At 41.8% G+C, this 14,659-nt stretch overlaps 1 protein-coding gene across 1 annotated transcript in view; it reads right to left on the bottom strand.

Moving 5' to 3' along the window:
- The window catches only part of dnah3 (dynein axonemal heavy chain 3), a 156,707-nt gene that overhangs the window by 53,003 nt on the left and 89,045 nt on the right, over nt 1-14,659 (bottom strand). The window contains exons 38-43 of the mRNA XM_059979325.1: nt 13,785-13,914; nt 11,038-11,274; nt 10,850-10,950; nt 9,144-9,438; nt 7,863-8,042; nt 4,679-4,802 (exon numbers count right to left, since the gene is read on the bottom strand). Coding sequence (XP_059835308.1) covers nt 4,679-4,802; nt 7,863-8,042; nt 9,144-9,438; nt 10,850-10,950; nt 11,038-11,274; nt 13,785-13,914 — 1,067 coding nt within the window. The remainder of the gene's footprint in view (nt 1-4,678; nt 4,803-7,862; nt 8,043-9,143; nt 9,439-10,849; nt 10,951-11,037; nt 11,275-13,784; nt 13,915-14,659) is intronic.

Below are 14,659 nucleotides of genomic sequence, written 5' to 3'. Positions count from 1 at the left end.
ATAATTAAATCTGGGGATAATCATTAGGGCAGAATTGGAAGACTATAGACATCCTGCTAGAATATAATAATAGAAGTGATTTCAGATCTTGAAAAGGGCCATAGCAATGAGAGATTTGAAAACAAAGGTTTTGATATTAAATCAGAGGCATTCCTTAGCCAAAAGCTAATACATGCCAAGTGTAAGAACAATAACTGAGTTGATGACAGGTTGGACATGAAGTTGTCTAAAGCTCCGTTGCCCAACTCTGAGGAGTACTGCATTAGAATAGCCAAAGATAGAGATAATGAAGAAACAGAAAATTGTCTCTGCAGCAGATGAGCTGAGATGAGAGAGCTCGGATGACATTACCGAGGTTCAAACTGGTAGTCTTCAAGATGGTGCAATGTGTGATTCAGACATAATCTCTAGGTTGGATATAATGTCAGGGATGTGAGTGATCTAGTTCAGTTTCAGATTGATGCCATGGAGTGGAAACAAAGTTTGTGACAGGGACTGAAGACAACAGCCTCACCCCCCAATAATGAGTTGAGAAAATATCTGCTTATATTCAACAAGCATTCTGGCAATGAAAGAATAAAGATTTGCAGAGGATGGGTGGTGCTGCCAATCTCCAGTGACTTGAAAGAATCAAATGGGAGCAGATAGGGACATGAGACACGGAAATAAGATGGAGAAATGGGACTGATAGGATTACTCTTTTGGCAATCAGCATGGACTCAATAGGCTTAATGACCCCCAGCACTCAGTGACCACTTAAATAGGTACATCAGCACACCTGCTCATTAATACAAATATCTAATCAGCAGCAACTCAATGCATTAAAGCATGCAGATGTGGTCGAGGTTCAGTTGTTGTTCAGGACAAACATCAGAATGGGAAAGAGATGTGATCTAAATGTCTTTGACCATGAAATGACTGTTGGTACCAGACGGAGTGGTTTGAGGATCTCAAAAACTGGGATTTTTACACACAAGTCTTTAGAGTTTACAGAGAATGGTGCAAGAAACCAAAAACATCCAGTGAATGACAGTTCTGTGGGCAGAAATACCTTGTTATTGAGTGAGGTCAGAAAAGAATGGTCAGGCTGGTTCAAGATGACCGGAAGGTGCAAATAACACAAATAACCAGGCGTTACAACAGTGGTGTGCAGAAGAGCACCTCTGAATACACAACTGAATACAAACCTCTGAATACAAACCTTGAACTGGATGGGCTACAGCAGCAGAAGACCAGAAATATACCTCCTGTACCTAATAAAGTGGTCACTGAGTGTACAAAGACTAACTATATCATCTTTCAAGTCCTTTTCAGGACATACCAAATCCCTTAACAGAAATTAAATACTGAAAAAAAAAATTCATGAAGTATTGAGTTCTCCAAACTCAAGTGGTAGCCATGGACACCAGCTATGTCTGCCTTTTTGTTGGCTATGAGAAATAGTCTATGTTCCAGGCCTTTCCCCGTAATACTCCCCAATTCTTCCTGCGCTATATTGATAACTGCATTGGTGCTCCTTCACGCACCCATGCTGAGTTCCTCAATTTCATCAACTTTGCCTCCAACTTCCATCCTGCCCTTAAATTCACTTGGTCCATTTAAGACAGCTCTCTCCCCTCTCTCGATCTACTGATACTTTTTATAAACCCTGGCTATCTTGACTAGACCTCTTCCCACTCTGCCTCTTGTAAAAATACCTTTCCCTTTTCTGAGTTCCTTTGTATTCGCCGTATCTGTTCCCAGGGTGAGGCTTTTCTTTCTAGGACATCAGAGATGTCCTCCTTCTTCAAAGGAGTGGGGTTTCTCTTCTTCCACCATTGATTCTGCCCTCACACGCATCTCCTTCATTTCTTGGACATCTAAGCTCACCCCATCTTTCTTCCACCTTAACAGGGGTAGGGTTCCTCTTGTCTTCACCTACCACCCCATGAACCTCTGCATCGAACACTTCATTCTCAACACCTTCTGCCACCGTTAAAGGGGCTTTACCAACAAACACATCTTTACTTCATTCCCCCCACCCCATGAACGCCTTCCACAGTGATCGCCCCCTCCATGATTCCCTTGTTCATTCATCCCTCTGCACTAATCTCCCTCCCGCACTTAACCCTGCAAATGGCAGAATTACTACACCAGCCTCTTCCCTCGCCTCCATTCAGAGCCCCAAACAGTCCTTCCAGGTCATCTACCCTATCCAGAGCTCCTTGTGCTGCCTCCTTGACACTGGTGAGATCTGGTGAAGACTACTTTGATGAGCAACTCAGCATGATCCACAAAAAGCAAACTTTCCCAGTGACAACCACTTTAATTCCTATCTCTGTTCCCTTTATAACATGTCAGACCATGGCCTCCTCTTCTGCCATGATGAGGCCACACTCAGTTTGGAGGAGCAACACCTCATATTCCAGCTAAGTAGCCTCCAACCTGATGGCATGAACATCAATTTCTCCAACTTCCAGTAATTTTCCCCTTCTCCCTTCTTCATTTAAAACCAAAAGACCATTTCCCCACTTTTGCCTTTAACCTCCCCTCCTCAGCTGCCTATCACATCTCCCTGGTGTCTCTCCCCTTTCCCTTTCTCCCATGATTCACTCTCCTCTCCTATCAGATTCCTTCCTCTCCTGCCCTTTGCCTTTTCCACATTATCTCTCATCTTCTTACTTCATCTCCCACCCCCCCCTCCACCTCCCACCTGGCTTCACCTGTCACATTCTAGCCTCTCCTTCCTCTCCCTCCCCCATCTTCTTATTCTGTCTTCTTCCCCCTTCCTTTCCAGTTCCGATAAAAGGTCTTGGTCCAAAATGTCAACTGTTTATTCATTTCCATGGATACTACCTGACCAACTGAGTTATGGCAGCATTTTGTGTGTGCTGCTGTTAAAAAGCAGTTACTACTGTAATAAAAAAAAGTGACACCAATGTTAGCACAAGCGCCCACAAACAGCAAAAAGACAGTGAACCACTCATGTTGGTTGATGGCTAGATGTCAGGGACTGTGCTAATCCGTATCATCTTCTGCGGAAGTGGAATTTTTTTTTTCTTTCTGTCTGTGGAAAGTGGAAATGGTCTTGGCTTAACACTGCGTGGACCGTGGCACCTCCAGTAATGGTAACACTTGCTCATACTTCATAGAAATGTCAGTCCGATGTTTTTGTGCTCAGATCTCTAGGTTAGGGCTTGAACCTGGAACTTTCTGAAGTAGAGGTGACAGTGCTACTGAATGAGTGGAGCGAGTACAGTGTATGGTCAACAGAAGCAGAGGTGGTATTCCACAGAGTCGCATTGTATATTCAGGAGCCATTAGCAAGGAGGAGCACATATGGGGCATGAATGGGAAAGAAGATGCTGTATGATGCATTGGCTATAGATGAAGACTAAGAAAGGAACTAAGTGTGTTTCCATTCAGCTGTATGGAAACAGAAAAACTACACTGTTAACATATCACAAGTTGTAGATGGGTTGAATAGAATGAAGAAGTACACAGTAGATTGCCATTGTCTCATAGGATTCCATAAATTACCTTGAAATTAAACATTCCAAGCAATTATGATATGGAAATATGTCTGTAACCCTGCAGCCTTTATGAAGTTATAACTTTTTGCAAGCTGTAGTGTGACAAGATGGAACCTCTGTGATCCCAGAGTGCTTTGCTGGTTCAGGTGGAGGCTTACAAGAAGGGTATGTGATTTATAGCAGAGGGTATGTTTATGGCAGAGAGTGTTTAGACAACAGAGAAAAACAGGACATAGCTAACGTGTTTGGGGATGGGGGAGAAGCCTCAAAAGACAAATGAACTGATTAAAAACAAAGGTGATGGATACAGATAAGGGAGGAATGCAATTATGGGACAGAACAACTTCGAAGTTGAATTACTGGACTGTGTAAACAGATTTTGTTTTTGTTTTGAGCTGTAAGATTGAAGTTACCTACCAACGACATAATGTAAGGAGGTAGACTTTCCCTTGCAAGTAATAAACATGCCAATAATTTGATCTGCTCTGAATTTGTTGTGGTTTGTTACTGTATATTAGAGTATCTAGCTGACCAGTACAGCTGATAGGGGGATTGGAGGAATTAAAACAAGTAACTTTGGTGAAAATGAGCAGGCGTTTCATGACTTTGGAGGAAAAAGAAAGTACTGGACATGGAATGAGGAGTGAAGGTGAGGAATGTGAATGGCAATTTGAAGGTTATAATAAATGAAGAAAAAGAATCCTGTGAACCATTGTAGGAGTCTGGAGAGATAGGTGAGTGATCAGTAGATTAATGACAGTGACATGGGAACAGGAAATAGAGCACACGGCCAAAATGGGCTCAGCTTGAGGGGATATATGATAGAAAGAGGAATACTGCAAGTGTAGAACAAGACTTAGCTCCACAGCAGTTTGACAGAATTGGCTATAAGAAAGGTGAGATGAGCAATGGTGTGAGTGGGTGGTGATGACAGGTATGCCTGCAAAAGAAACAATTAAGTGTTTCAGCATGAGATAGGCTGAGGCAGGAGGAAATCCTGCCTCAATGTAACAGAACTAAGGATGTGATTATTGTGATGCAGGGCACGGGTTGAAGGGAATAACAAGGGTCAAAAATGTGGGCTGTGACCAGGTGTAGATTATCTGTCATCAATCCACATATGAAAATTTCAACATCTAGTTACATTGATTTTGGTTGATCCTTACCGCAGAAATGTGTTTTCAAATCCTTTTGAAAAATGCCAGTCCGCAATTGAAGTAAAAATTGTCATCATGGTATCATCATCAAAGGAATCAATGGACAGTATATTCAAATGACGAGTGAAACGTCCTGTCATTAAACACATTGAGTGATTTGAAATCATCCAGAGCTTAGAGGAACAGAATAAAAGTTTGAAAATAAAAATACTTCTGATGCTGAAAATATGAAAAACAAAACAAAATTCTAGAAACACTCAGCAGGTCACAGTGGATAAAATGAAATAGTCCACATGTCAGATCAGTGACCTTTTGCCAGAACTGTTTCTGTGGCTGCAACGTAAGTGCTGAGTGTTTACAGTATTGTCTATTTTTATAGCAACTAATACTTCATGATGTGTAGATTCATAGTTACACAGCAAGAAACAGACCCTTCAGCCCGGCAAGTCGATGCTGACCAGGAAGCCTATCTCTAAACTCAGGGGTGCATTTTGCCCAAATCACTGTAAACCGGGGTTCCCAAACTGAAGTCTGTGGACCCAATGGTTAATGATAAGGGTCCATGGCATAAAAAAGGTTGGGAACCCCAGCTCTAAACATTTCTTATCCATGTAGCAGTCCATTTGCCTCTACCATTCCCTCCAGCAACTTGTTCCATTTACCCACTACCTTCCAAGTTAAAAACAGTTCACATTACATCTCTGATGTCTATGTTTAGACTCCTCTACCCAGAGAAAAACACCATGACTATCTAGCCAATCTAGTCCCATCAGAATTTTATAATTCTCCATGAGGTCACAGCTCAGCATCCTTTGCTCTGGGGATAGCAGTACCGGATGATATCGTTCAGATCATCCAGGCCAGGCAACATCCTCGTGAATCTTTTCTGCACGTCCTCGAACTTGGTAACATCCTCCTGGTTGTCATCTGCGTGGCAACCAGGACTATGCACAACATGCCAAGTGCGATCTGACCACACAAGTAGATGTAATTTATACCAAGATATTTTAAAAAAATGTTTTATTGGTGGAAATCTCTGCATTTCTGCATTTCATTAACAATACCTTGATAGTTTTTCCATAATTAAAGCCTAATAGAACAATGAACATGAAACAGCTCAGGAAGATGCCCTTTTGCCCACAATATTGTGCCAAACTAATTAAACCTCTAACTAAACTAATCCCATCTCAATGCCTGTATCCTTCCATTTTCTGCACATTAATGTACCTGACTAAGAGACTTTTAAATAACTCTATCATATTTCCCTCCACTATCATCACATTCCAGACACCCATCAGTCAGTGTTAAAAAAAACTGACCCGCACATCTTTGAATTCACTTCGAACATTTAGATAGGCACATGAATATAAGGGAAGGTGGAGGAATAAGGACATTGTGTACATAGGAGGGATTCGTTATTGCTTTTTAAAACTTTCTTTTTTGGCTAGTTCAACTCAACATCATGGGCTGATGTGCCCATTCCTGTGCTGTACTGTTCCGTGTTCTATCTACTCCTTCTTACCTTCAATGCATGCCCTCCATCATTAGACATTCTAACCCTGCAAAAAGACACTGGCTGTCTATCTATGCCTCTTATCATTTTGTAAGCCTCCCCTCACTCCATCACTCCAGAGAGAACAACTCCAGTTTGTCCAACCTCCCTTCTAGCTTACATCCTCTAAACCAGACAGCACCCTGGTAAACCTCTTCTGTACCAATTCCCAAGCTTGGGCTCAAGGCTATAATACTACATGCTATAATATTACAAGCTCCCTTGTGTTTCATTACGTGGGCCCATTTGTTTGATCCTTTTCACTAACTGGTTCAAAATGTTCATCTAAAGTAAAATAATCAGCCAGGCTAAAATCAATATACTGGATTTCAGAGAGAGAATCTGAAAGAATTTTTCTGGAGACCTGAGGGATTGCCTGACATTTCTGTGATTATTCTGTTCACTGCTGTTGTAATAGTTATCTAACTATGAATTCAGCAGGGACTCATTTGAAAATGTTTTCCATGCCAGAAAACTGGATAATGAATGGTGGCAGTGGATAATGCCATTTTACCTGAAGGTTGATTGTTGAGTTCCATCTGTTTTAAATAAAACAGCACAGATAGAAAAGGAGCTGAGTGTTTCATGGAAATACCGTAAGAAAAGGACAAGTGATTAGACTCTGACCTGGGAGGTAGGAATGAATGCAGAGACCATATCGTTTAATTTACATGATTTGAACTAACAGAGGAAGGGACAGAATCATGTCATCAGGTCTTTGTGAAAGTAAGGAAACACAAGCAGCGGGGGTGGGTGTGGGGGCGAGGGAAACTCATACAAATTCCACAGAGATATCACCAGAGGTCAGCATTCAACCCACGTCACTGGAGCAATAAGATCTGTAGTCTAGTGTAGTTTCTTCCTATGTTGTTTTTTACGTAGCTCAGTCTAGTTTTTGTACTGTGTCATGTAACACCATGGTCCTGAAAAAACGTCGTCTCATTTTTACTATGTACTGTACCAGCAGTTATGGTGGAAATGACAATAAAAAGTGACTTGACTTGATAAGGCATCATTGTGCGATCTCATAAGGGCATAAGAAATAGGAGCAGGAGTAGGTCATCTGGCCCGTCGAGCCTGCTCCACCATTCAGTAAGATCACAGCTGATCTGACCATGAACTCATCTCCACCTACCTGCTTATTCGCCATAACTCTTAACTCCCCTACTGAGCAAAAATCTATCCAACCTTGCCTTAAACATATTTACTGAGGTAACCTCCAGTGCTTCACTGGGCAGAGAATTCCACAGGTTCACCACCCTCTGGGAAAAGCAGTTCCTCCTCATCTCCATCCTAAATCTAGTCCCCCAAATCTTGAGGCCTATGTCCCCCTAGTTCTAGTCTCACCTTCCAGTGGAAACAACTTTCTTACCTCTGTCTTATCGATCCCTTTCATAAGTCTATGTTTCTATAAGATCCCCTCTCTTGTAGCTAACATATAGAGAAACTTTTGTCATGTAGAATGTAAATTTCAGATGAGCAAATAACAGTGCACTTGAAATGAGAGCCATGTGCAAAGCAAAATGATTTGAATTGACAGTATAAAAATACGATGTTACTACAACATCAGAACACATTTAAGACTTTGATGCTATTTGCCTAGTCCTACCGATGCAGGAAGCGCGTGAGCAGTTTTCTTACCAGTTATGTCGTTCCTTCCTCCTCCTGGAGGACCCATCGCCGAAATAAACAATACATTTGTAATGAAGAGTTTTGATGTATCTTTCCTGTCGTACCAATGACCGTGATCAATCCATTGTCGAAGCAGCTCAATAGGTGGCTGGGCGCCATAAATTTCCTTTGCAGGCATGTTAAGATCATCTGGAATCAACAAATGGAATACTTGCTTGGGATTTTCTCTTCCCAAGTTAAATAGAGCACCAGTCAGCATGCCCCAATGCAATTAACAAACTCTCGTCCCCCTGTTCTGACCCTTGATTGTTTTCCATGGTCACTGCTCTTGGGTACAACCCCCCTGTTGTCTATGTGAGCCCCTGCAATTTCAATTCCCAATCAGATCTCAGATCTAACGTCTCAAATCTGATTCATAGACAACCCTTGACTCCTCTACTGCCATGATGAGGACACATTCAGGTTGGAGGAGCAACACGTTATATTCCATCTGGGTAGCTTCTAACCTGATGACGAATATCGATTTCTTGAACTGTCAGTAATTGCACCCCCCTTCACCATTCCTCGTTCCTATTTCCCTCTCTCACCTTCTCTCCTTACCTGCCCATCACCTTCCTCTGGTACTCCTCCCCCTTCCATTTTCCCATGATTTTCTGTCCTCTCCTATCAAATTCCCCTTTATTTCTTTCACCAATCAACTTCCCAGCTCTTTACTTCACCCCTTCCCCCCTCCCAGTTTCACCTATCACCTGCCACCTTGTACTTCTTCCCTCCCTTCCCCATCTTCTCAGTCTGATGCCTTTCCCCTTCCTGTCCAGTCATGGTGAAGGGTCTTGGCCCAAAGCATCAACTGTTTACTCTTTTCCATAGATGCTGTCTGGCTTGTTGAGTTCCTCCAATATTTTGTGTGTGCTCCTTGACTGCAAGTTGTCTGTACCCTGCCAAACCAGAGCAGTGGTCAACCTACTGAATGCCTGAACTACATGGGCCATCGTGATGACAATCTGCCAACTGTATCAGAAGTGGCAAATCCCACTATTTCGGTTCAATGGAATGTCAAGAAGACTATTTCATTGAAGGAAGTAAGCAAATCTTGCATTTCCAAAGTTGTTGCCACACGTGGTATAAGTACCAAGCACAATGGATGTGGCAACTTAACTTTAGAATTACTCTATATATGAAAAACATAACAGGTAAATCTTTAAGCATTTTTAAACAGAATGAGCTAAGTCCTATATTAAAAAGAAATGTCTAACATATCAAAAAGTAATTAAATGTTGGACCCCTTACCTACAAAAACAATGGACTCTTTCCCCACTGGTGGACCAAAAACCCCCTTCTTCCGCCTGTCCAGTTTGGACATTATAATATCTTGGGTTTGATTGGCTGTGGTTCTGGCAGAGAAGCTGATGCAGTTGGGAACGTAAAGCTCTTTGGGCAGCTGCACAAGGAAGCTGTTAGTAATTGCAGATTTGCCTGTGCCAGTGGGACCCAACAGCAGCAAAGGTACCTTGTGTGAAATATAAACATCCAAGAAAAAGGTCTGCCGAGCAGTTTCCATGGTGGGGATAATCAGATCTGAAACCTGTAAACCAATATACATTTGAAGAATTAAATAAACAATGCTATGGATATATTAGAAGGTAAGAAATTATAGTGTTCAGATTTTTGTTCGTGTCCCAAAATAATAATCTTTTATTGCAATTTCTTATTGCTGGGTACATTGTATAACTGGAGGATTAAAGCTACTGGACAGTATAAAGGCTGATGTTTGCAAGGCAAGGGGACAAGGCAATGATGTTGGATAAACGGCCAGGGCTTTCTCCTGCTTAGAATACAGGATTGTACCCCAAACTTAAATACATTTTCCAAAAAAAAATTCAAAACCAAGTCACCATTTTCTTTTTAAACAGAGACCTTAAGAACATTTCTTAAAGGTTTAGGATGCTGAACCAGTCAGGGTTAGCAACAGGTAGAATTCATGAGTGCAAGGTGGATAAATATTTTATTTTAATTTTAGATCAAAAGAAAGGTCTAATTCTGTAGACCCAAAGCAACACACACAAAGCGCTGGAGGAACTCAGCAGGTTAAACAGCATTGATGGAAATGAATTAACATTGGGTGTTTTAAGCCCAGACCCTTTTTCAGGGGTTCAAAGGTTCAAAAGTTCAAGGTCCTTTTATTATCAAAGTATGTATCCATACACGACTCTGAGATTCTCCTTCTCCAGACAGCCACAAAGCAATGAAAGAACATGAAAGTCATTCAGAGAGAAACATCAACCACCCCTTGCACAAAAAAGAACAGTATCCCAGTCATCAACCTCCAAAACCCCACGTCCTGCACAAAACAGAACAAGAACATCGACCCCCAAACCCCCTCTGAATTCTCGCTCCCCTTCCATGATCACCTCTATGTTTCATCTTCCTCAAGACCTTAATCAACAAAATGTAATCAAATATCGGTTCCTGTCCCATCTCTAAGCTTCTTCACATTGAAGGCCGCTTCCCAGAATCTACTCCAAGCCAGCGAAGTGCTGGATCACTCCATCGATCTCCAAACTGTAAATTGCAGGCTCTAACAGTTCCAGAAACACATCTAAGATGAAAAACAGACATAGAAGAAGTGAAATAGACGTTTTTATGGAAGATGTCGACCAAGGGAGTGTTGTATGCTGGCGCCATCTTGACTGGAAGATCTTGACTCAAGTCCTGAAAAAGGGTCACAGCCTGAAACATTGACAGTTTATTCATTTCCTGAATGAATAAACATGATAAACATGATGCTGCCTGACCTGCAGAGTTGCTCCAGCATTTTGTGTGTGTTGATCTTCATTTGGTAACAGGGGAAGAGAGCTTTGCTAATATATCTAGGAAAGCAAGAGACCACACATTCATGGAAACAAATATCAAATATTATACTGATCTCAGCCTAGGAAGAGCATGACAACTAAACACAAGTAACAGAGACAGAAACCCCTGCAACAAAGTCAAACCTTGGCTCCAGCAGGAATTTCTTTTTCTTTGCTGATATAATCAGTCCATAGATGCCACTGTCCACTACCAGCCTTTTTGAAGTAGTAATCATAGACAGTTCCTGCACCAAGATGAGAATAATGTGGATTAAGTGCATTAATTATAGCTCTTGTAACACCTTTAAGCTTTGAATTGGTTCAAGTCTAACCTCTTTCAGGAAAGATGTTGTTTTTTGTCAGTTTGACACTCTTGGGCCGAGGATTATTGTCATCCATTCCCAATATCAAATTCCGGAAGAAAGCATCAAATTTCTTGCGGCTTTCCCCACTGATGGTGGCGCCAACGGTCCACACAGTAGCAAAGAGGAACAGACCCTGCAGCCAGAGGGTGATTTGCTGACTCGACATTTCTTCGCTATTCTCCTGTCCCGACTGAGCTATTTCACCTAGAGATTAGAAGAAGACAAACTCATAGTTAGCAACATCCATCACTGAACCTGGAATTGGCTGAAATACAAACACAATGGAAGACAAAAAATCCTCCTTAAATTAATTTAGTGGAGGTGACCTCTAGCCCTAGGTCTCCTCAGGATCCTAACTGGTACCTAGATATTCATTATTTAGGTTCCTTATGCTTTTGTCAGCATTATATTGAATAAAGGGCACAGAAAGATCACACAACTCAGCTACTCCAGGCCATGCTAATGCTCCGGTTCAGTCTTCTCCCATACTAATGCTCCAGTTCAGTCTTAAAAACATAGAACATAGAATAGTACAGCACATTACAGGCCCTTCGGCCCACAATGTTGTGCCGACCCTCAAACCCTGCCTCCCATATAATCCCCCACCTTAAATTCCTCCATACACCTGTCTAGTAGTCTCTTAAACTTCACTAGTGTATCTGTCTCCACCACTGACTCGGGCAGTGCAGTCCACACACCAACCACTCTCTGAGTGAAAAACCTTCCTCTAATACCCCCCTTGAACTTCCCTCTCCTTATCTTAAAGCCATGTCCTCTTGTACTGAGCAGTGGTGCCCTGGGGAAGAGGTGCTGGCTGTCCACTCTGTCTATTCCTCTTAATATTTTGTACACTTCTATCATGTCTCCTCTCATCCTCCTTCTTGCCAAAGAGTAAAGCCCTAGAGCTAGACTAAAGCTCCTTCTCCCATACTACTGCTCCAGTTCAGTCTTCTCTCATACTTCTTCATCTATATATCATAGTGTCACCTTTGATTCTCTTCTCCTTTGCATATTTTCCAGCCTCCCTACATAATACTGATTATATACAATATAATACTGACAATAATACTCACATAACACTATAACAACTATAATACTGGCCCCACTAAATATTATAATACACTATAACACTTAGACTACTGCTCTACTCTCATGAATGTGTGGCTCGGCGCACCTCAAACATCATCTACAAATTGGCCAATGACTCCACTGTTGTTGACAGCATGTCAGATGGCAACGAGAAGTCGTACAGGAGTGAGACAGATCAGTTGGTTAAGTGGTGCCGCAGCAACAACCTTGCATTTAACATTAGCAAGATTAAGGATTTTGTTGTAGATTTCAGGCAGAGGAAGATAGGAGGGTACACATCAATCTTCACTGAGAGGTCAGTGGCAGAAGGTAGGGCACCAAAATCTCAGAAGATCTGTCCTGCCCTAACAAAATCAAGGCGGGATATCAGTGTCTCTACGTCATCAGGCACTTGGGGAGACGTATAGACTCTAGCAAATTTCTACAGATGTACTGACTGGTTGCATCGCCGGATGGGGGGATAGAGGCTCCAATGCATAGCATCGAAAGAGGACGCAGACCCAGCCAGCTCCAATACGGGCACAAGCCTCCCCACATCTACGAAAGACAATGCCTCAAGAAGGTGGCTTCAATCATAAAAGTCCTTCACCAATCCCCTCTTCTCGTACTATCACCAGGGAGAAGATACAGCAGCATGAAGACCAAGGTTCAGTGTTTTAGGAATAGCCTCTTCCACTCTGCCATCAAATTTCAAATGACCTATGAACACTACCTCCTTATTTTGTTCACTATTTATTTAATATAACATAGTAATTTTTATGTCTTGCTCTGTATTGCTGCTACAAAACAAATTTCATGACATATATCAGTGATAATAAACATGATTCTAATTAATTAGTGAACGTGTTTTAGACACTTTTCTAGCAGTTCAATTGCAAAGAGTTCTTCACAACCAAAAACTGATTTTGTGGAGTGGAATGTGATAATGACTACTTCTTAAGTTACTTCATGTCAGGGGTGCAGGTCAGTGGGACTAGGCAGAAAAATGGTCCGGCACAGCCAAGAAGGGCCGAAGGGCCTGTTTCTGTGCTGTAATGTTCTATGGGTATTTAATCAGGTACTTCCTGGTATCAATCACACTTGCAACCCCAATGTGATTTCTACATCAGGGTGCCCAGGCAGTATTGTGTGGTTCCGAAAATATTCCATCCATTCTCATCTGTGCCCAAGGCTTGAGTTTTAGATCAATGAGCAAAAATATCACAGGCCATTCATGTACTCATGTGCAGGGGTGCCCATAATTCTTTAAAAAAAATAATCTTAACTCATGTTCCTGAAATCCAGTAAGGTGTTAGCTTTTGTTAAAAAGTTCTGAACAACTGATCTCTTTGCATCTCGCTAGGGTTATATTTTAGCATAATTACTAAAATATTGTGGACTACATTGCCGAAATATTAATCGGGCAGTTAGAACATAGAATAATACAGCATAATTCAGGCCCTTCAGCCTATGATGTTGTACCGACCCTTTAACCTGCTCTAAGATCGATCTAATATCGATCCCACATAACCTTCCATTTTTCTTTCATCCATGTGCCTGAGAGTCTCTTAAATGTCTTTACTTCAGATAGCTGAATGGAACTGGTTGTGGAAAAGCAATAGCAATCAGACAAACCAATCACTTACCCAATAAACAAGTATAGAGCCTCATCATACTGCTAGCCAGATGCATCGGAGATGTCTGCACGAAAAACTTGCAATGTAGCCGGGTGAAATCCAGACTTGGTTGTATCAGCCAGTGGAACATGTCATTGATCTAAAAACAAAGCAAGTCAGATGCCTACCTGAATAATTTTATTATGATTCAGAGAATCATCAGATTATTCTCCAATGACCGAGCACATTTTCCACTGAGAAGTTCAGTAAATACTTGATTTCACAGTCCACAAAACTCTGATTATGCCATATTGGGTCACTGCATTACAGGCAGGATGTGGACTCTTTGGAGAGGATACAGAAGAGGTTCACTAGGATGTTGCCTTGTTTAGAGAGTATTTTAACAAAGAGAGGTTGGACAAACTTGAACTGTTTTCTCTGGAGCATCAGAGGAAGAGAGACAATCTGATAAAAATTATCAGAGGCACGGGCTGGGTCGGTAAGAAGAGTCTTTCTCCCTGGATGGAAGTGTTAAATACCATCAAGCAAAGATTTAACGCCAGAGGGGAAATGTGTAAAGGAGATTTATGAGGCAAGTTTTCTACATAAAGTGTGGTGGGTACCTGCACTGCCAGAGGAATTGGTGGAAGCTGATACGATAACAACATTTAAAAGACATTTGGACAGGCACATGACCAGGGAGGGAATACAGGGGTACAGCCTTTGTGCCGGCAGATGAGTTTATTAGATTAACATGTTCAGTGAGGACATCCTGGGCCAAAGGGGATGTTCCTGTGTTGTTCTATAGGGGCATGTGAGAGTAGGATTAGACTGATTGGTTCATTTTCACGGGCATGGGCAGGTTGGCCTCCTTCTCTACTATAAACTTCTGATTTCATCCCATG

This window comes from Hypanus sabinus, chromosome 9, assembly GCF_030144855.1.
Source record: "Hypanus sabinus isolate sHypSab1 chromosome 9, sHypSab1.hap1, whole genome shotgun sequence".
Lineage (NCBI taxonomy): Eukaryota > Metazoa > Chordata > Chondrichthyes > Myliobatiformes > Dasyatidae > Hypanus > Hypanus sabinus.
The sequence above is the reverse complement of the archived record's forward strand: the minus strand, read 5'-3'. Positions and strand labels throughout refer to the sequence as shown.